Source organism: Schistocerca nitens, chromosome 7 (assembly GCF_023898315.1).
Source record: "Schistocerca nitens isolate TAMUIC-IGC-003100 chromosome 7, iqSchNite1.1, whole genome shotgun sequence".
Taxonomy (NCBI): Eukaryota; Metazoa; Arthropoda; class Insecta; order Orthoptera; family Acrididae; genus Schistocerca; species Schistocerca nitens.
Window position 1 is genome coordinate 219,111,040 of NC_064620.1, and position 23,971 is coordinate 219,135,010.

The 23,971-nt window shown below is 37.9% G+C and overlaps 2 protein-coding genes across 3 annotated transcripts in view; one reads left to right on the plus strand and one right to left on the minus strand.

Annotated features, from left to right (window-relative positions):
• Positions 1-23,971, minus strand: part of LOC126194662 (UDP-N-acetylglucosamine--dolichyl-phosphate N-acetylglucosaminephosphotransferase) — a 145,546-nt gene that overhangs the window by 43,481 nt on the left and 78,094 nt on the right. The window lies entirely within an intron of this gene.
• Positions 1,075-20,665, plus strand: LOC126194663 (beta-1,4-mannosyl-glycoprotein 4-beta-N-acetylglucosaminyltransferase). 2 transcript variants are annotated; one of them, XM_049932861.1, is made up of 5 exons: positions 1,075-2,235; positions 2,931-3,316; positions 4,967-5,148; positions 17,020-17,321; positions 18,973-20,665. In XM_049932861.1, exons 2-5 carry the CDS (start codon positions 2,945-2,947, stop codon positions 19,293-19,295), a joined length of 1,179 nt encoding a protein of 392 aa, XP_049788818.1. In that variant the 5' UTR covers positions 1,075-2,235; positions 2,931-2,944; the 3' UTR covers positions 19,296-20,665. The 2 variants fall into 2 exon arrangements, with proteins under 2 accessions (XP_049788818.1, XP_049788820.1); XM_049932863.1 differs by having other exon boundaries at positions 2,935-3,316.

Below are 23,971 nucleotides of genomic sequence, written 5' to 3' on the forward strand. Positions count from 1 at the left end.
CCAATAAAATACTACGATAAGAAGCAAGCTTATGTGCTCGATCCAGAACCACCTGAACAACATCAAAACCAGTGGACGGCTACATGATATACAGCGGCAGAGCCTGAAGTGAGTACTGTGCAACATACAACAACGACCCCGTCGGCACAACCGACGTGTCCAGAGGATGGGCAAAGGCAGGTTGACAGATTCGTCGTAAAAACCCACGCATAACAGGGGCTCCGCTCTACCGCAGGGGGGAAGGGGGGCTTTGTGGGAAGCACCTGCTACGGACCAGCGCTAGAGAAACATTTTTATTATTCTTTGGCCAAACGGTCGAAACTGTTGTCATTTGCTTGTTTTAGTTTGAAAGTTCTCTGTTACTGATTCCTTTGTCAATTTATTGAACCGAGTTTTCGAGAGAAATTAATTGCTACTGTGCGTACGATCGCCTTTCTGTGCAGTAGAGCTAGTGCAATGAGCTAACTAATTATACATAATTCTTAAAAATTATGTTCCGTACACAATATATACCTCTCTATTCTCATTCACTGCTCTTTGTTTTCAGTTTGTAATATGGTTTCATTTCCTCACGACGATAGGTAGTTTTACACTACAATGTAACAGGGCATTGTCAAAAATAATGTACTTCGTTTCTAGATGTAATTACATGTCAACTATGGGTCACATCTCTGCTTCACTTTGACAGTTCACTCACGGAGGTTGAACTTGTCTAATTTTTAGAGGTGTAAAATGTCAGTATCTTATATCTATATAATATAAATCATGTTTGTAATAGTTGCGCTCGACCGCTAAAGTCGCAGGTTCCAAACCTGCCTCGGGCATGGATGTGTGTGATGTCCTTAGGTTAGTTAGGTTTAAATAGTTCTAAGTTCTAGGGGACTGATGACCTCAGAAGTTAAGTCCCATAGTGCTCAGAGCCATTTGAACCATTTTTCTAATAGTTGAAAAATGTATCTCTGTTACAGCTCATGAATATGGTCTTCGTCTTGGCAAGAGATCGCTGGTTTTCGATGTAGAGTAGAATTATTCTACTCTATGCTTTTTGCAGACGACGCAAACAGCGAACAGTATCTTAGCAGAGATACTGTTTAATGAATGCCGCGAGTAGGGGGTTAAAAAAGCATCTACAATGCGTGTCAGAAGTACACTGTAAACCGTAAATGTAAAAATGAGCAGCAATTTAATATGCACCAATAACTCGTTCCTACGTTCATGTTTTGACGTTAATGTAGTGACCTACACTACTAATGCCGGACATAATTTGCACGTGTGTAGCAAATATGGCGAAAGCAGACGACAAATGTCATTCATTCCCTTGACTTTTATAGGATGACTCATACGCTGGCTTGTGAACAAGATATCCTGACAAATGCGCTCGTTACACATTTTGGGTGTAAAAATGTAACGAGTGTACTTCGCATGCAACAGTGGATATGTTCATTCACTGGTTTCCGAAGTGGGAGGATTACAAAGACGCTTCTATCAGTGCTGTGATGTGTTCTGGTGCTACAATGCTACATCGTTCTTAAACTGAAAACAAGATTCGCTTCTAAATGTGCAACGAAACTTCTACTTGTATTTATAAAATTTTATACGGTTACCGTTAGAAATTTGATAAGTAGGGATTGATACAAATTTTTAACGGTTTCGTGTCGTAAACATTGTGCTCCTTTAGATACGCGTTACGGCGTCTAATGATCGCATACCACTTTCGTAATATTAGTTGACAGATTCAGGGACCTCTGAAAAGATATCTGTAAACATGATTTTTTATCGTCCATTTGCTGTCTCAACCAAAAATTATTCCGCTGCACACAATACATGTGGGTGGCTGCAGAACACTACAGCGCAAAGCAGTTTTGCGATGCCAACGCGTATAACATTTAAAGATAAGCTTTGCGGATCTGTATGATGAACGAGTTATCTAGAAGCAAAAATGTATAATTCGAAAGATAATGTATAGACCTATTTCAATAAATTATAACTAGTTTAGTTTCCCAAAAATAAATTGGATTTCTGCTCATCGTTCACGAACAAGGAAGACTGATCACAGACGAAGTAGGTTATTAACACTCGAGCTATAATAACTACTTGTTGCTGGCAGTGTGAACATTCGTACAAGGCAATAAAAACAATTTTAAGGCGTTTATGCAGTTAGGAAAGCGATGCAGTGTCAGTTCCGAAATGGCCTGATATGACTGAGCACGGTTCTACAAACTCCTCTCGTTCTTGGTAAGTAGAAAACAACTGACGTTTCCACTGAAAAGCAATTCGCTATACAGAACTGATAATTAGCATAACACATGGTTTGTTGTACAATTTATTTGTCACGCCGTCACCCAGAAATTATATGCTTTTGTCTCCCCAACTAGATAACCAACCTCCACGTGTGTGTGTGTGTGTGTGTCTAAATCTTAATGGGGAAACAGAGAAATGAGGACATATAGAACAGTTTCATTCATGGAGTTTTTCCTTTGTGATTGACAGGTGATATATTTTGTCCCCCCCCCCCCACCCCCTCCCGGTTGTTCATTGATTCCTTGATGCAAAATATACAACCAACTGACTCAGTTACCTGTGGGGGATTTATCTGTACATTCTTAGCTCACATATTACTGACACAGCAAACAAAGTAATAAAGCTACTTCTTGGAGTTATCAGTATTTAAATTCAACAGTTGTTAAATTAGACTACCAATCTACTAAGGAACCTGAGAAGAACACCAGCGGCCAGCTTGCAAATAAGCAACTATGAAAGCCTCAATAATTTTAGACTAATGACACCATTATTTTTCTGTACCAAACTGTCACAACACAAACACAGCATTGTTGAAATGTAACATGAAATAATTAACTTTAGATAAATCCTTTCAGAAATACATAGTGACTTGTCCACATTAGATAGATTAATATTGTTATTTGTTGCAGATAGATGTTTCGTGATGCTGTTCCACATGAATACAAGTTGGACTGTGTTGTGCATGCTATTGGCACTGCAGGTGCTAGCTGCAGGATTTCTGTTGCTGGTAACAGCACCACCAGGTCCTGCATCTGTCGCTTCCGGTCCAGGTACCACACAGTCTACAATACAGTTTCTACCAGCAGCACAAGTCAGCAAAGATATTGGCTTATTTTCCACATCCCAGAAGAAGGTACAAATCACACTTGGGAAACCACAGACAGCAAATTTTGTGCTGCAGAATAACTCTCTGTGCTTCTCCACCGGAACAGAACCAGTGCGCACAATTACATCTCCAACAAATGGTTGTGTCTGCCGCAAAGGATGGCATGGACATGACTGTGGCCAACCGGAGGTAATCAATCATTCTGTCATTCATGGAAACTGGACTATGCAGCTCTTTTATACCTGTTTTGCTCTGTCAGTTCATCATTTGATGTCAGTATTGGCCCAGCCACACCACCTTGTCCAGCTTTTCCTTCAGTTCTTATAATAAATGCAGTATTAAGTACCCACCCAGTCTATCCGAATACACAGGGTGATCAGAAATAGTCTGAAGAGGGTGTATGGATGTTGCACAGTAGGTTGTGCTGAGAAATAATTGTTAAGAAAAAAATTCAGTATAATGTACCATTTCCGAGTTAATTAGCATTTAAATTGGCCAATCGGACCATTGCACACACAGATTCGTGTTGCCAAACATATTTCAAAATTTGTTTCTTAAAACTGAACAAGGGAGCGATACAAAAATTGGACCTGGGACTGCAGTAAGGATTGAACCCAAGTCAAAAGCTGAGCAGTCTATGCTATGAAAACAACTGACACTAACCGTATGTGTCAGGATGCTTGAATTTGTGCACAACAACAACAACCAGCTTTATCAACTTCAATGCTAATTAACTCTGAAACGGTATGATATATCAAATGTTTTTCTTAACAATTACTTCTCTGCTCAACGTACCCTGAATAAACCTTACACTGTTTCTGACCACCCTGTATACATCATATTAAAACAATCAGCTGTACAGAAAAATTACAATTTCCTCAAGTTTTTTTAATAATTTTTCCTGATTAGGAAATTATACATTAAGATAACAGAAAAAAGAGTATGTTAATAGTTTCAGTAAAATGAGAATGCTCATCAACCAATATAAAAGAGAATTAAAAGACAGATGTAGGAGACTACACACAAATTGTAATGTTATGACCAGATGGATTAAACCTATATTTTATGGTGCTGACGTCTGTAATTTGGTATTTAGGTAGTGTAGTTTGTCTTTCGTACAACCTTATGCAAAAGATGCAGCTGTGTTATCTATATAATGCTAGATAAAACTTCACTGTACTTTTGTTGTGACATGCACTGTTTTTATGTTACTAGCTATGTGAAGTAGTCTAATAGGCATAAATAACTCAACACTTATCATTCACTTGGAAGGTATAGTGAAGAAATATAAATAACCTAATGTGCATTGTCTCCTTGCCATGATTTGGTCTGAAGAGAAAGTAAAAACTGCATGTCCTGTGTTAAGGCGTTACTGCAATTTGTAACAAATCAATTAACAGCTACAGACTTCCTATCACTCATAGATATAGTGCTCAGAGTTTGAAAGCTGCAGTTGTATAATTATAGGGGTTCAGGTTAATTTAGTCTCTCTGAAACTATCAAAGAAGAGAAAATTAACATTTCCTCGGGATGTGCAATGGTGTATGCTCTTTACCTCTTGGCTCATTTCTGGTATTTTTTATTGGATTATAGCACACAGTCTTAGTTATTGCAGTATTTCATGTACAGCAGATTTTTACTGAACTATATGACTAGAAGAAGAGTTACGGAAGCATTTTCCACATGTGCTGAAGAGTTTTGTGCTCTGAAAGGTATTTAAGTATTTGGAGCTATGCTAGGAAATACATCTGGAATTTCTTTCCTTCTGCACACACACACACACACACACACACACACACACACACACACGCACTCTAAATTTCTTAATTTGCTCATAAGGTTGTATGGCGAGCACTGGCGAGGCATCGTCCGCCTCTGCCACCACCTACTCGTCGAATGCAGCCCCGACGCCTCATCTGTGTTATAGAGGCCGGACCCAGTATGGAACTAATTGAAATGGCAGCGCAGGAAGTTTCATCAGTTGCTGAACTGATAATATTACGTGGAGAACATAAATTAAGGTAATGATTGCACAAATACATACCACTCTTTCTTACATTTGTTTTCTGGAATCTAAATGAAACAATTTTCTGGCTCATCTCTATTAATTCACTAATACTTTTCTAATTTTTTGTGATTTCTTACTGTTTTAGCTTAGTTCTTTTACAAAACATTCATTTTGATACAATGATAGAGCATCCATAAGACCACAAAAACTTAAAATGTGTTATCTAATTTGGCTGTAGAAGTGTTAATTATTTTTGTCATGAAGAGGCTACTGTCCGTTTCCCTACCCCTGCCTAGGTTTTTTTCAACAGACTTAGAGCTCTTTTATAAATTGGGGCTAAGGAAAAGGAGAGATTATGGAGGAAGGACTGGGTCACAATCACTAACACAGGAAAGGTGTAAGCAGCAAAAGATGAAGTAAGCACACAAGGATGTGCATGGATCGCAAAGTACACCTTCACACACACTGACTGACTGACCTTACCTAGCAATGCTCAGTTGTGACCCACTTCTTGAATTTTTATGGAACTGAGTGCCTACATGGAGGACACCTTAAGTCAGTAATTTGACTTAGGATGGCAATGGCAGTGACAGTTTGAAAACTACAAGCAATTTATTCATGGATCACCAAAGATATTATTTGTGGTACTGGAAGAATATTTGTTGGTTAGTTGGTTGATTTGGGGGAGGGAATCAAACAATGAGATCATTGGTCCCAATCGAGTTAGGGTAGGATGGGAAGGAAGTTGGCCATGCCCTTTCGAAGGAACCATCCCGGCACATGCCTGAAGCAATTTAGGGAAATCACGGAAAACCTAAATCAGGATGACCAGATGCGGGTTTAAACCATTGTCCTCCCGAATGGAAGTTTGGTGTGCTAACCGCTGCACCACCTCACTTGCTGAAGAATATTCGTCAGTGGTGACACATGGAAGAACTTAAACTAACACCATACTTATTGGAGAAGGTCAAGTTGTCACACAGAAGGCTGTACATTAGAAAATATGTGTGTGCTTGTGAACATGGAGGCAAAATTAATATAGATTAATAACTACAGGATACAGATACAATTAGCAAAAATTATGTAGAGGCATAGTAGAGTCAGTTATAAGCATCTGGCAGATTGCATATTGCTTTAGTATAATCGAACTTCTTCTCCCCCCCCTCCCCTCCCCTACAAAGAATAATTACACTGATGGAGGAAATGAAACTGTTTTAAGATTTAAGAAACCTATTCAAATCTACTGCTTATACATATCCTTCCATTTTTTTTTGTTGCTGTTGACACTTTATTAACTTGTTATATTTACATCATGAAGAACTTGTTTCAGCACTTCTTGCCATTTTCAAGTGGTCATATTCATTAATAGCTGTTTGCATTACATCTCCGAAGTTACAACCTGTTGTTGTTCTGGTCTTCAGTCCAGATACTGGTTTGATGCTGCTCTCCATGCTACTCTGTCCTGTGCAAGCTTCTTCATCTCCCAGTACCTACTGCAACCTACATCCTTCTGAATCTCTTAGTGTATTCGTTTCTTGGTCTCCCTCTACGATTTTTACCCTCCATGCTGCCCTCCAATACTAAATTGGTGATCCCTTGATGCCCCAGAATATGTCCGACCAAGCGATCCCTTCTTATAGCCAAGTTGTGCCACAAATTTCTCTTCTCCTCAGTTCTATTCAATATCTCCTCATTAGTTATGTGATTTACCCATCTAATCTTAAGCATTCTTCTGTAGCACCACATTTCGAAGGCTTCTATTCTCTTCTTGTCCAAACTAGTTATCGTCCACGTTTCACTTCCATACATGGCCATACTCCATACAGATATTTTCAGAAATGACTTCCTGACACTTAAATCTATACTCGATGTTAACAAATTTCTCTTCTTCAGAAACGCTTTCCTTGCCATTGCCAGTCTACATTTTATATCCTCTCTACTTTGACCATCATCAGTTAATTTGCTTCCCAAATAGCAATACTCACTTAATAATTTAAGCGTCACATTTCCTAATCTAATACCCTCAGCATCACCCGATTTAATTCAACTACATTCCATTATCATCATTTTGCTTTTGTCGATGTCCATCTTATATCCTCCTTTCAAGACACTGTCCATTCCGTTCAGCTGCTCTTCCAGGTCCTTTGCTGTCTCTGACAGAATTACAATGTCATCAGCGAACCTCAAAGTTTTTATTTCTTCTCCACGGGTTTTAATTCCTACTCCGAATTTTTCTTTTGTTTCCTTTACTGTTTGCTCAGTACACAGTTACAACCTATATTACTATATTTCATTCTGGAGTGTCTTTTTGATGACCTCTCCGGTTTTGTGCTATTGGTAACTTTGTACATGGCATGTTTGTAGTAGCACTTATATCTACACTGATGATGAGAGAGCAGAATGGGGCACTCCACGGAACTCACGGACTTTGAACGAGGTCAGTTGATTGGGTGTCACATGTGTCATAAGTCTGTACACGAGATTTCCACACTCCTAAAAATCACTAAGTCAACTGTTTCTGATGTAAAAGTGAATTGGAAACGTAAAGGGATACATACAGCATTAAAGTGTACATGCCGACCTCGTCTGTTGACTGTCAGAGACTGCCGACAGTTGAAGAAGGTCGTAATGTGTAATAGGCAGACATCTATTCAGACCATAACACAGTAATTACAAACTGCATCAGCATCCACTACAAGTAATATGACAGTTAGGCGGGAGGTGAGAAAACTTGGAGTACACAGTTGAGCTGCTGCTCATAAGCCACACATCACGCCGGTAAATGCCAAATGACACCTCGCTTGGTGTAAGGAGCATATACATTGGACGATTGAACAGTGGAAAAATGTTGTATGGAGTGACGAATCACGGTACGCAATGTGGCGATCCGATGGCAGGGGGTGGGTATGGCGAATGCTCAGTGAACATCATCTGCCAGTGTTTGTGGTACCAACAGTAAAATTCGGAGTGGTGGTGGTGGTACGGTGTGGTCGTGCTTTTCGTAGAGGGGCCTTGCACCTGTTGTTTGCATGCAACTATCACAGCACAGGCATACATTGATGTTTTAAGCACCTTCTTGCTTCGCACTGTCGAAGAGCAATTCGGGAATGGCAATTGCATCTTTCAACACGATCGAGGACCTGTTCATCCAAAATGAGATTTTAACTCTGCAGCGGAGTTTGCACTAGTATGAAACTTCCTGGTAGATTAAAACTGTGTGCCGGATCGAGACTCGAACTCGGGACCTATGCCTTTCGTGAGCAAGTGCTCTACCATCTGAGCTACCCAAGCACGACTCACGGCCCGTCCTCACAGCTTTACTTCTGCCAGTATCTTGTCTCCTACCTTCCAAACTTTACAGAAGCTCTCCTGCGAACTGGCAAAAGTAAAGCTGTGAGGATGGGGTGTGAGTCGTGCTTGGGTAGCTCAGATGGTAGAGCACTTGCCTGCGAATGGCAAAGGTCCCGAGTTTGAGTCTCAGTCCGGCACACAGTTTTAATCTGCTAGGAAGTCTCGAGGACCTGTTTTCATAATGCACGGCTTGTGGCAGAGTGGTTACACGACAATAACATCCCTGTAATGGACTGGCCCTGCACAGAGTCCCGACTTGAATCTTATAGAATACGTTTGCGATGTTTTGGAACGCCGACTACGTGCCAGGCCTCACCGACTGACATCTACACCTCACCTCAGTGCAGCACTCCACGAAGAATGGGCTGCCATTCCCGAAGAAAGATTCCAGCACTGAGCGTATGCCTGCAAGAGTGGAAGCTGTCACCAAGGCTAAGGTGGGCCAACATTACCGATGGAGGGCGCCACGAACTTTTAAGTCATTTTCAGCCAGGTGTCCGGATACTTTTGATCACATAGTGTATTTGTGATAATGTTTATAACAACATATAAGCTACACTGGAGAATGCTGATAGACATTTAAAAGTGCTATTATCAACGTGATCACAAACAAAAATTACCAACAGCACAAAACATGAGATGCAATCAAAAAGAATCTCCAGGATGCAGTACTGTAATATAAATCAATACATCTGAGATGCTAAACAAACAGCTACAATCACTTGAAAATGGCAAAAACTGCCAAAACAAGCTGTAAATATAATGAGTGAATAAAGTGTCAAATGCAGCAAAAACCTGGAAAAATACATATATTTCTTCAAGCTAATATATTATGTGGGCCTATCACAAAGAAAACTTTTGGATTTAATCTTATCTTGTCCTCGTGACACCTACAAGGGTGGCTGTACATTCCTAAGGTACCCTTTAAAGCCTGTCTTTGAAACTTTGTCTTCCAGCTAATCACTCCTGATATGAAGAGGAATTACCATTGTCATTTTAGATGCTCCCATTTTATACTGACTTTGAACTGCACTCAGAGGTATTCAGCGAGGTTGTGTCAAGGTGGTGGCTTTCAGCAGTAGGTTAAAATATGCTTTTCCTTGTTCCGAAACTTACCTAGCTTTTTCATTTTTCTGTGCATATCCTCCCTGTAACATGGTGCCACCCAGCTGAAATCCAAAAAATGATACGAAGGTGATGTTCTCTTCTGGAGGTCTTGGGCTCACACCCTGGTGATCACCACAGACTCATCTAGACTGGGAAGCTTTAAAATATGATTAACTCAGCCTCATGAGGCCAAGTGAGCTGCTTCCCGAGTAAATAATCTGCAAAACTAACTCACTTACTAACAGTTTATCATATCTGATTGAAAGACAGTGTATGGTTATTTTAATTGTCATCATCAAAAGTAACAATATGAATTTTCCGTTTGTTTCGTTTTCTTGTACAGGAAAGGGTGGCCATAACTATCCTACAGGTATTTTGATGTGGGACCTATATGTCCCAGTGTTAATGAAATGAAAGATTATCCCGTATTTTCCTTTATGATATATGTTTTCAGAGATTGACATTTTGGTAGATTACTCCAGATAACAAGCTCTCTATCATTACAAGCATATTCAAGTATCTCATGTAGCAGTCATATCGGTCCTCCTACCTAAGATATGGTTTGAAACAGGTTTTGCACAAACCAGTTTGGTGCATAGTACATAGCAATAACATTCAGCAAATTCCCACTAGTTCTCTGATAGCCTATTGTGGGCCACATATGTTCCAACGATAGTGAAACGGTTAACACACAAGCTTCCAAAATTGAAAGGATGGTACTAAACATGACAGACTTACTTCATTTGTTATTTACTTTAGTGGAAACATATACCTCAACACTACTACTTCCCCTCAAGATCTGCATCTGTATGACTACTCTGAAATTCACAATTAAGTGCCTGGCAGATTTTACATCAAATCAGACTATTTCTTTATTGTTTCACTCTCAAACAGTGGACAGGAAAAATGAACACTTAAATTTTTCTGTGCACGCTCTGATTTCTGTAATTTTATCGTGATTATCTTTTCTCCCTGTGTAAGTGGGTCTCAACAAAATATTTTCACATTCACGGAGGAAAAGTTGGAGAATGAAATTTTGTGAAAAGATCTCACTGCAGTGAAGGACACCTTTGTTTTAGTGACTGACACACCACCTTGCGTATCATATCTGTGATACTCTCTCCCATGTTTTGCGATCATACAAAATGAGCTGCCCTTCTTTGAACTTTTCCGATGTCCTCTGTCAATCCTGGTAAGTAAGTATCCCATAGTGCACAACAGTACTCTAGCAGAGGATGGGCAAGAGTAGTGTAGGGCATCTAGTGGACTTGTTGCAACTTCTAAACGTTCTGTCAAGAAAACACAGTTTTTGGTTTGCCTTTCCCACAAAAGTATCTATGTGATTGTTGCAATTTAAGTTGTTCATAATTGTTATATCCAGGTATTTAGTTTGACAGCATTTAGGTTTATGTGATTTATTGTGTAAATGAAATTTAATGGATTCCTTGTACTCATGTGTATGACCTGACACTTTTCATTATTTAGGGCCAGTTGCCACCATTTGTACCATACAGACATTTTGTCTAAATCATTTTGCAGTTGGTTTGGATCTTCTGATTATTAAATGCTAAATGACAGCATCACCTGCAAAAGATCTGAGATGGCTACTTGTATGTGTCAATTTGAGTGCAGTAGTGCACACTGACAAGGGAACTTCCCATCGCACCCCCCTCAGATTTAGTTATAAGTTGGCACAGTGGAGAGGCCTTGAAAAACTGAACACAGATCAATCGAGAAAACAGGAAGAAGTTGTATGGAACTATGAAAAAAATTAGTAAAATATACAAACTGAATAGTCCATGCGTAAGATATGCAACATTAATGAGATTGTGAGCTCAGGAGCGCCGTGGTCCCGTGGTTATCGTGAGTAGCTGCGGAATGAGATGTCCTTAGTTCAAGTCTTCCGTGTACTGAAAATTTTACTTTCTTTATTTTCGCAAAGTTATGATCTGTCCGTTCGTTCATTGACGTCTCTGTTCACTGCAATAAGTTTAGTGTCTGTGTTTTGTGACTGCACCGCAAAACCGTGCGATTAGTAGACGAAAGGACGTGCCTCTCCAATGTGAACCAAAAACATTTGATCGCAAGGCCATAGGTCAACCGATTCCTCCACAGGAAAACACGTCTGATATATTCTATACGACACTGGTGACGGCATGTGCGTCACATAACAGGAATATGTTGTTGACCCACCTAACTTGTACACTTAGCGAATGGGTAAAAAGGTTCTTCTACCTTGCCCGATTTAGGCTTTCTTGTGGATGTGATAATCAGTCCCAACAAAGTGATGAAAACATAAGAGTTTGTCACATAAACTGAAAATAAAAAATTAAACTTTTCACTTGATGGAAGACTTGAACTAAGGACCTCTCGTTCCGTAGCTGCTCTCACTAACCACGGGACCACGGCCCTCGTTGACTCCCATCGTCCTTGATGTTGCCTATCTTCGCATGGACTACTCAGTTTGTATATTTTACTAATTTTTTTCATAGTTCCACACAACTTGTTCCTGTTTTCTCGATTGATCTGTGTTCAGTTTTTCAAGGCCTATCCACTGTGCCAACTTATAACTAAATCTGAGGGGGGTGCGATGGAGAGGTTCCCTTGTGAGCTTCACTAATTGTTGTTGCATTTATTCTGTTGGCTTTATTGGCACCATTATATCATCTTAGAGTGAGAGTTAAAAGCTGCTGCCACAATACGTATAATAGGAAGATAATGTATTATTGCAGTTATTCATTGTTCATGGTATAAGTCTGTATCTTTTGTGGATTCTATTTCTGCTTAATATTTTCTTAATTACATTGGTATTTTTTGAACCAAACAGCTATTTCCAGTTGCACATATTTAGACATCATAACAAAGACAGAACATATGTGCAGGTGTAGGTAACTATTTTCTTTGAAAAATACCAGTATAATCAAGTAAATAGTAAGTTACCAGTAGCAGATAAATACCAACTATTATATCTAATATAACTGCGAAGGCAGAATTATTTTTTCAAAGTAACACTTTTCCTTTTTACATATTTGATTATGTTTAGCTGACATAAGTGTGAATAGCATTAATCACTAGAAAGATAGTTTATTGCTAATACAGTATCCAGGTTAAGTTTCTGTGATTTGCTTGTCTTCTTTAATGTATGTCTTGACACATTCAATACCTCTGAAAGTTCTCCTTCCTGACAAGATCTTTGTAACACAGAGAATGAATGTGTGGCCGCAGTCAGTAAAAGTAAAATCTTGTGCGTGATAAAGCTTAATTTTCTTCTTTTAACCTTCAACAGTTTTACATTTTAATCCTTCTGCTGGGATCTTTGAAGTCTTTTGGTGCCCACAGGTGGCTAAACATAGTGCTAACAGAAGATTGCCAGTGAAGATCCCAGCTTTGTGATCAAAACAGAGTTGGTGTGGATACTTTGTTTGATATTAATACAAATGTAAAACAAAACATAGAATTTTGTGAGAGAGACAAAGAAGATATCAACTTAAGAAGGGTGATTTCTACTATAGATTTGTGTAGCAGATATTCTTAATAACCGTTTTCAGACATTGTAGGTAATTCTGATTAAAAAAGGAAAAAGTGTGTTACAGAAGTAGTATACAAAACATTCACTCTTTTTTAAGCTCATATCATTCTTGAAAGGTTAATTTTCTCACAGGTACCCTTATATTTGGGTTGATATTATTGCCATTAACATGTTGGGAAACTTTTAGACATGTTCAGATCTGACGGTATTATTACACATATGACCAAGAGTCCATTTTATGCAAAAAGTTCAGTAATACAGGCAGTGCACAGCAGGAATCAGCATTATCAACTTCAAAAGGAAAAATACAAGCTTAGCATTTAACATTCAACTGAAGATCATCTCACTAGAGATGGCACTAAAGCCTGTTATGGACAATGCTAGTGAAGGAAAGAAGATTAGGGAAACCACAAAACAGCTAACTCTCAATGGCTGAACATAAATTTGAATGCTCTTCCTCATAAATGCGAGTTCTGAATTTTAATCAGTGTAACACCTTGAGAGAAATCATAAACGTGTTTCACAAAGTTAAATAATAGACACTCATAGATTTTATTTTTCATGTGAAGGCACTCTTTATTTATCAACCAACATTTTCACGGTGGCAAATAGGATGAACAAGATAAAATTTAAGATGATAAAATTGACTGTACATGAACAGTATTATCCGACAAAATCATATCTGAACAGCATGACGCAAGCTGTGGGCCCAACTCATTGGGTAGCAGTGGGCAAACAGCTGATGCTCCGGCATCAAGGCTGTAGCCTACATAATCCTGCTGAATCAGCTGAGCGCATGTGTGCACGAATGGCCAAGTGCCTCACACATGCACAGAATTTGTGCAGTTGATCACCCGGCAGGATGCGTATGTTAGTTACACTTGCCCGAGGTCAAGATGAGGGACGCCCAGGAGTCACCGCATCATATGGGGCACTGTTGGAAGATGTGGCTTCCTATTGTACCTCCCTACAGTAAATCCTGTTTTACATGTGTGACTTTCTGGGCAAAATTGACTACTTGTGGTAAGTGTGTGTCACACGCCAACATGTAAATTAGCTGCCAGTCACATTGCAAATGGGTCAGTGATGCCAGCAGTTAGCTGACTGTGTTGAGTGTTGAGCTCTAAAAGCCTGAGTATTCTGAAGATTGCTCATGTGTAGGAACAGGGGACAGCATCTTAGTCTCTTAATATCAGAAGTTAACACGATCTTGTTTGCTGACGCTCACTGCAGTAATGAACTTTGTGTCATGTAACTCTTATTTTATTCTTGGCTTTGTTTTTGTGGAGTGCAAATGTTTTTTCTATGGATGTTCTCCCACATCACAAACCAAATATATGACCAAAATGATATCTCCATTTTAAGTACTTGGATAAAGAAAAAGCTTACATTGTGAGTAATTTCCTGTTCTTTCAGTTCTCAGAAATGTGGAGAATTTACCATACAACATTTGTCAAATACATCCACTATGAATTTTGCTTTGGTTATTAGTGATCCCTATTATCATAGCTAGTTCCTTGATGTTGTTACTATAGTCTTGACTTTTTGTAAGAAGCATAGTTCCTCATAATCTCAGTTACACTATTTATATACCAAATAGTATAGCAGACACCATCTACATCTACATGAATACTCCACAAGCCACCTGAGGGTATGTGAGGAAGGGTGCTTTTAGTACGACTAACTTAGTTTCACTCTCAAATGGCACGTGGGAAGAATGATTGTTGGCAAGCCTCTACATTAGCTCTAATTTCTCAGGTTTTCTCACTCAATATGGTCATTTCATGAGATGTATGTCGGAGAAAGTAATATGTTGTCAAACCATTCACAGAAAGTACTCTTTCAATATTTCAGTAGTAAACCTCTGTGTGATGCACAATACCTCTGTTGTTGTGTCTGCCACTGGAGTTTGCTGAGCATCTCTGTAACACTCTTGCACCATCTAAACGATCCCACCAACAATCACAACATACACCATTTTGGCACCAATGTGTAAACGAAAACGGTAGCAAATGTTGGTACAGTAAGAATATGCCAGAGGCACTGCAGTAGACTCACTTAACATGAGTAGTCAATTAGGAGAAGAAAGTCATTCATGTAAAAGTAGCTTAAGTTATACAATCTTTTACAATTTGGCAGATGGAGTAAATATGAATTATTTTTCTTGTTTCTTTTCCATTTGAATGAATCTAATGGGGAGTTTTGTAATGAAAGGATCCCCTAGGGCAAAGAAAAAGAAGTAGAAAAGAGGTGAGGAGTTTGACACAGGATGAAATGAAACTCAGATGGTGAAGAATAGTTGACTACTTCCTCTTCAAGATCAGGTAATCACTTTGTTAAAGAGCAGCAATGAATTGTAAAGCTCTTATTACACTATAAAACAATTTTGACAAAGATATTTTGAAAAAGATATTTTATAAAGTCTTTGACAGTGTACTGCAGTACTTTATATTTTTATAATTTAAATTAGTGCATAATTCTAGATTTTATACAAGATTTGTCACAGATCTTTAACATGACAACACAGGCCTAAGTAATACGGAAGTGATATGAATAGGGTACACACAGGAAGAATATCAAAAAAACAGAAGAATAATGACAAAGGGATAAGAAAGACAAATGCAGTAAGAAAAAGTGGGCAAAATAAAAGCTCAAGGAAGCAGTGCACCATAAAAGTGGTTCAAGAAATTGTGAAGCAGACAAAAGAGCAATGACTTCTCACACTATTCCTTGAATTTTTTTTAATATTTCAATCACCAGATATGTTTCCTATACATTTAAGGAAAACATACAATCCCTTCTAGTTTCTTTGTATCATTAATTCAGAACGCCACAGGCAGGAACATGCTCTCTAACTACAGTGGGAGGATTTTTCTATACTTTGTGCTCTTCTTCATTCAGCTTCACCTTTTTCCTCCAGTGCATGCTATTATTGTGTTGACACTTTATAAATATCTAATTGTGTAGTTGCAATAGCTCTTTAGTTCTTGTTTTTATATGGACAATTTTGAAATTCTACAAGTAAACCCTGCAGATGAAATTCTTTGTAAAACTGATCCACAGATGACTAAAACAACTACCAACAATGCTGTCATTTTATGAAAAAAAAAAAAATACAAAGCCGGATAGCACTTTGTTGCAATATACACTCAGAAATTAGAAACAAAGGGAATGATCATAATCAACACAAATACAGACTTAAATTGCTACAGTTAAAAGGTAAATATTTTACCAAGAAAGACAGGCAACAGGTAAACTACAGAATTACAGGAATTTGTAGCCAATAAAACACAGAATTTACCTTTCTGTTAAAAGTGACCATCTGTATTTGAATGTTACTGGGAAGCACAAAATACACATAATTACATATCAGAACACCTAAGATATACCAAAACCAAAAACATTTATGCATGACATTTCAGGACTGCAGCTTAATGTAATTAATATTCTCCACTAATTTTTTGTTGTCTATCTTGGGGTTCACTCGAAAGATGGCTGTTAAGTATACAGCCACAGTATTAAAGAAAGTATTCAACTACAGCTAGCTGCAGGCCCAAAATACGACAGATGAAGAACACCACATTTCGTCTTGAATGAAAGTCCAGAGATTTATGTTAAGTCAATAATTCAGTCTTATTAACCCTCAAGCAGGCACGTGGCACACTTCATACAAGGGTAAAGAATGGCTGTCTTTATGTTACCAAGGTAAATACGTATCAGCATGATCATACTTTAATCTTAGTTTAATTTAACTTAGCTGTATAATAGACTAAAAATTCCTTTGCACATTAATGTGTGCACTGAGAGATGTCACATAAAATATTTGTAACACAAAGGTCCAGTGAGAACGTACTTGTGAACCTCACTTGTATATCTTACTATTTCAACAAATTGCAGGTCAGGATGGTGTCGCTCTTGGTGTTCTCGAACACTACAGGTTACAGCTGGATTTGACTGGACACAACTGGTTGCAGATTTGCAACCAGATGACCTAATATCAAGTTGGGGGAAAAGCACAGGATTTATTCCAAATGCAGGTGCATTACTCTTTCTAAAATTGTATGATGGGTTACCAACTCCAGTACTCTTTCGGGCCAGATGGACTGTGTATGGATTCTTTTGGATGCATCCACGGCACACACTCTCTGCTACAGGGGCGTGGCTCTTCGCAAATGGCAGAGAGCAGCCTTTAAACAGAGGTATGTTCCTTAAGCAGTAATAATCTGGAATACTATTTGGTACATTAATTTGTAGATGTGAAACAAGCAGCCAAATCTGGACACAAGTGCATGCAGGTGTATACAGTATGAAGACCAGAACGAAACCATGGTAAAAGGGATAAGCAGATAACAGTGCTTTTGCTTTTAGGTGACTGTCAGGTATAAGGAAAAAGAGATCAATAAATGCGCGCGCACACACACACACACACACACACACACACACACACACACACACACAGGTGGGATGCCTTGAGGCATAGGAATGAAAACCAACTGAATTGTTGACACATTGAAATTTTCATATAAAAGAAAAAGGCCAAGTATGAAGTCTGTTTATGCAGTCAATGCAGGAAAAAAAGCAAAATCAGAAAGTGAGTTACACATAAATAGAAGCTATGAAGAAAATAGCACAGAGTATATTACAAATTGTTGTGTGGTATGATTATGCAGTCCTCAACATGGAAAATGTATTTTGTTATCCAGTTAGCTGGGACACTGGCATCAAACCTTTCTTAACAACTTCCTCTGCTGCATAAGTTGAGACAGGCCATGGAAATGGACTGTTTAGTTGTTCACATTTGACTTTCTTTCCTGTTTGCTCTCTAACTAGATGTCCTAAATGCAGCAATTAGTTCTCTTCCATCACTGTTTTATATTTTTCCACTTTTAGTATATCATAAGCAATTCCTTTATTTATTTTTTGTGTGATTGTAGTATTTTCTGCTGGTGTGCAATGACGTAGAAGGTCTGAAAATTTTAACTAATTTTAATTATGATTGGTATATTATCCCTGTTGATCTTTGTAATGATGCTGTGTGTCAACTGCACCACTCATTAGAATTAAGATCATGGGGATTTTAAGCACTAAACAAGCAGAATTTAATGGTTCAGCTTATCACTGATACAATTTTCATAGCCATAATCACACATGTTGTATAAGTATGGAAAGTAATTAAAAAAAAAGGAAGTACCTCTCGTGTATGAAAAATAAAAGTAAAACACTTTTCTGTGGTCTATGACAATTGTTTTCTGACGTAAGCAAGATGGTGTGAACCTGATATTTCCATGTGAATAGTGAATTATCAATGTATCTCAGCACTGAAAGATAAAAGGAGGAATGAAAGGAGATTAGGGTTTAACACCCCGTTGACATCAAAGTCATTAGAGGCCGAGCACAATGTCAGATCAGAATGTTTCAAGGCTGGAGGAGGAAATCAGCTGTGCCCTTTCAAAGGAAAATCCCAGCATTTGCATTGACTGATTTAGGGAAATCATGAAAACCTAAACCTGGATGGCTGCGTAGATTTGAACCATTGCGAAAATACATTCCGTTCTTAACTCATTCATTCTTATTTTGTAATTATTCTGAACCTACTCTGTTCACAAAATGTTTTTCCAAGCCTCTAAAATAATTAAACTAATTTATTGTGTTGCATGCAGAAACTGAAGAGATTCATAGTATGCACATAAATCTTTATCACGTAAAGAACGTGTGCATTCAGATGTTTCTATTCATAATTCTGGTATATAAAAATCTTTGTTTTCTGTCTACTAAAAACTGAGCATTTTACATGAAAATGTTACCAGGTAGTCCTTTGATATTTAAATGATAAAGTCGTATCTTTTCCAGGTGAGAATTTTGTGGAGTTAGGAGACCTCAATCACTATGGAGGTTGGGTTTGTGTGCCTTGCGGGACACCATCTGAAATTGTATCAACGTTACCACTTCTGACAAATCATGTGGGACATGAGAATCTGCAGTTACCACCCCATGTGGACACACACACTGTAGAAGATGCTATGGGAGCAGGTGTTTGGTTAGATGGTAAAACAGAACTGCTAAAAACCAGAATGGGAGACCATGAGTTTGCTCCGGCTTCTGCACTTACTGAGGTGCAGTTGTATGATTTACTGTTTAAGAACTATTATGATCGTGTTGGTCTTGATTACTAATTGTTTTATTTATTTTAATAACATGAATTCTATGGTACCAAAAAAGAAAAGAGGTTTTTGTATGCAAAGTACTCATATCTAAATTAGCAGCATCAAATCAGGATGTGCTGCTTTAAATTTCTGCTGTGAGAACTTATCTTACATGGATGCTGTGTTCAGTAATGATACATTACAGAACATCTTTTGCATTTAATGGTTGGCTATCTGAATATTTGCAAAGTGAAATGTGACACACACCCCTTAAAAATAATAAGACTAATATTGAGAACATCTGTAGTTGCAGAATTGCTATTGTTCTACATTTCATTTACAACACTGTGATTAAGAGTTTGACTAAACTCTGAATGTCCAGAGTTCAGTTCCCACAAGATGCTAATATTTTTAATTTTTTAGAACTTTATTGTGTGTTAAACACCACATATTACTATAGTTCTAAATCTTTTAACACAGTTGTTAAGCAGTGCATTATCTATTAAATATGCTGGTCAATAAGGATACTGAACACAGAATACATGTGCCATTTTTTTGGATTGAAGTAATGTTTTTTCTTCATTCTGATTATTTTAATGCTACATCCTACAGATGTTCCTCCATTTACTTTTACAAAATTGTTTCCAGGTCTTCCCTTATCATTGACCTTGTGTGTGTGTGTGTGTGTGTGTGTGTGTGTGAGAGAGAGAGAGAGAGAGAGAGAGAGAGCAGTATGAGGAGTGGCAGCTCTCCTGCTGCGTGTATATAACATTTAACTATTTCTTTTAAGATCTGTTGCAGTTGATGTACAATGTATTTATTGAGCTTTAGAGATGCTATTCTTTTTCAGTGGTGGTAAAGAAATTCATAAAATCTGATTATATTGTTTAAAGCAGCTCAGTATTTTATTTTAATTTTTGATAGGATCCTTCATTTCAGGACAGGAGGGATGAAATCTGAAAAAATAATATAACTGAAAAAGAAAGGTTATAATACTTTGTTATTGCTACTGACTTTTCAATTAATGGTGCCTAATAATAATAATTTGCTGTGATATGTAATTTGCTCTCTTCCTGAAAAATATTAATCACACTTACTACATATCAGTTTGTTATATGCTGAAGCTATGTGAATCTTAGGGCTGGTGCATAATGTGTTTGTTGGTGCTATAGTAAGCTTTTACCGTAGAAAAATTTCATGTTATATGGTGGTTATATTACACCAGCCTACAAATGTAATGTATAAGACTGATTTTCCTATCAATTATCAACTTATCTAAAAATGTTATTTTCTCAATGTTGTAAGTAACTAGCACAACAGTTATTCATACGATATAAAGAGCAAAGCACACTGAAAATATGTAAAATTTTGTGTGTAATTATTAAAGATGTATCAGTAAACATACTGCATTCATATACAAATGACTTGAGTTTACATTTCAATGAGAACACATTTATTTTGGAGTATATCTCCATCTAGTATCTTTGTTAAAAAAAAAGGGCCATTATTCACTGTTGTAGGATCATGAAAGATTTCTTTCTCACATTAGTTTGCTGTGATGATTACCCTTTGTTCCTGGCTTAAAGTTATAACAACTGTCATACGGAATGTCATATAAAAAAAATTATATTATGCAGGGCACAAGGGATTCTTCACATACTTAATGTTTGGTTCAAGTAATATTAGTCAAATAAAATTTTCTATCCCACATCAGTATAAGTTGAATTTGAATCACACTGTAACTGAGGCACTTATTTTACTTTTAAAATAGTTGACAAATTACCCTTAACTGTCACAATATAACCATTCATCTATTTATTTTTATTTATTATAAATAGTTGTGGCACGGATACCTACAGGCTCCATTTCCAATAAAGACACAGACTGTCACGATAACGGACTCGCTGAAACAGAAGCACTGTCCTAGTTAAATTCTCGCATCACCACAAAGGTGAGTGACATCAGTGTCACTGAAAAACAACAATGCTGAACAAGGCTCCTGGGCCTTATAGAATTTGTGTCATATCCTACAAAGAATCTCCAGCCGCATTAGCTTCAATTTTAACATTAATATACCAAAGAAATCTTGAACAAAAGCTGTCCAGTGATTGGAATAAAGTACAGGTCAGGTGTGTCTACATGAAGGGTATTGGAAGTCATCCACGATACAACCATCCACTCTCAATGACACCCATCTGTTGTACAATCCTAGAACATGTTCTTAGGTCAAACATAGAGGGAGATATCTAAAACAATGGCCTTCCTCATGCGAACCAGCACGGATTCCAGAAACATCAGTCATGTGAAATCCATCTTGTGCTTTTCTCAAATGACTTACTGAGAGTCAGTGATCAAGAGGATACAGTATTTCTTGACTTCAGAAAGCATTTGACTCTGTACCACACCAATGTTTATAACCAAAAGTCTGATCAATTGAAACAGCAAGAAAAATTCGTGACTAGATTTGAGGATTTCCTGGTAAGGAGAACACTCCACATTGTCTTGGATAGAGTGTCATTGACAAAGCTAATTTCAAGAGTGCTCTGAGAAAATGTACTGGAACCATTGCTTTTCATTTTATGCATTACTGATCTGATTCTTTAAAATCAAGAAGAAATAATGGTGATCCACCAGTTTTCATTCAAAAGGTCTTTTTCAAGACTTGCTTTGAAACCCATAACTGTAAATATTTAAGAAACACCTAAACAAAAAGAGGAACACCTTCAAAAGCTGTGTCAAGAGCACCAGGGTGATATCTTAACGTGTCTAGAGATATTTTAATAATCACAGCAGCATCTGGGAATATGAAGAAGGTGCTTAAGATGGTGACACAGAGGCCTGAATCCAATGACTTTAACTTCATTCATGGCAGCCGTCTTTCAACAGTTGAGACTGGAGGTGAGGATACAATCCAGATCTGATTTTCACCCAAGACAAAGAGTTTCATGATGTTTCTAGAGCATAGATTCCCTCCTCCCCAATTACAAATACTCAATGTAGTTATTATTATTATTATTATTATTATTATTATTACTACCACCACAACCACATCATCATGCTTATTGCTGAGTGTCATGACCCCACCAACCAAGCCATTCTGGATGGTTAACAGCTTCTCTTAGAACCTGTGATCTATCCACCAGCTCTCTGCTCTTCCCCCCCCCCCCCCCCCCCCCAGTCTCTACCTCTGATCTTACCTCCAATGATTATTTTTTCCTAGGTTTTCTCCATCTCTCCTCACTAAATGGCCACAGTACAGGAGAATTTTTTAGGAAGACATGAAAAGAAAGGTGCTGTAAGATACTGAGTTGCTCAATAACGAACACATTTGTTCTTCCTTCAGTCCATTTTAAGTGTAACATCCTGCACCAGCACCAAAGCTCAAATGTATGAATACACTGTTTGTCTATGGCCTTACAGGTCCATGTTTCGCAACCACAAAAGAAAATGGAAAACACAAGTGCTTCAACAAACTGGACCTTTGTGGTGTTTGTTACTGCTCTGTTCAGCCAGATCTTGGTGGGATTCTTCACAGCTACTCCTAATGTGATCTGTCATCTTACCTCATCTTCACAGCTTCCCGTGTCACAGATGGCTGACCCAAGATAGACTAAAGAATGCACAACTTCCAGTTCCTTTAATCTACCTGCGAGTTGATCCTGTCCTCCTGATCAATTATCATGAATTTGGACTTGTTGAGATTGAATTCCAAACCATGTGATAGACTAATGTCCTTTACTTTTGTTAGTAGCTCAGCAAGTTCATCTTTGCTGCTGGCTAAGAGCATGGTGACATCAGCAAATTGGAGGTTGTCAAATTACTGTAGCTATAAGACCCCAGACAATTCCAGTCAGAAGACAACACAATTTCAAGAAAGCGAACAGGATTGTTGTCTCTGAGATACTAGGTAGCCCTCTATTGAAAATAAATCCACGTTCTGAAGCATATAATGATTATGTAGCAGCCATTCATGAGTCCTCTCCCAAATCCATCCCATATGGATGCTGTACCAATTACATTCCTGGTCTTAGTAAAGAAAACACCTGTCTGCTGGAAGAACACACAAAACTTTGAACAAAATCCTTTTAGTGAGAAAACATCGGATGCTGCTTTGGACCTTATTCAATCTGTAGCAGAAGGTGAAAAAAATCACTGGACATGACCAAGAGTAGTCACATGTGATGAAGTCTTCCACATCACCTGAGTAATGATCAAACACAAAAAAAGGTATACAAAGGTTTTCCCAAATCAAATAGGTGAACAGCTTCTTAAAAATGGTAAAAAAGACAATTGGTAGCAAGGCAGGAATATCTAGAAATGAATGAGCTCTCAACTCCATTTTGCGAAATGAGCTGCAAAATGCTCTTAACAATGTAAGAATAACAAGGAAGCTTGCTTTCACAGTATGTAAATATAGCCTATAAAAAAATTCAGACCACCAAAAGTGAAATGGCTTACAGGATTCTACAACAACGGCTTAAAATAGAACAATAATCCAAAAATATGGAAGAAAACCAAGATAATCACTATCTCGAAACCAGGTTAGGGCCTTCTGATCCTCAGAGTTATCAGCCTATCTCAGTAATATGTCATCTTTATATTTAAAAAGGATGCTTTTATACCTGAACACACCAGTTTCAGACCCTACAGAAACTGTACCGTCAAAATAACTCATCTAATGTAGCACATAGAAGATTTGTTTTATA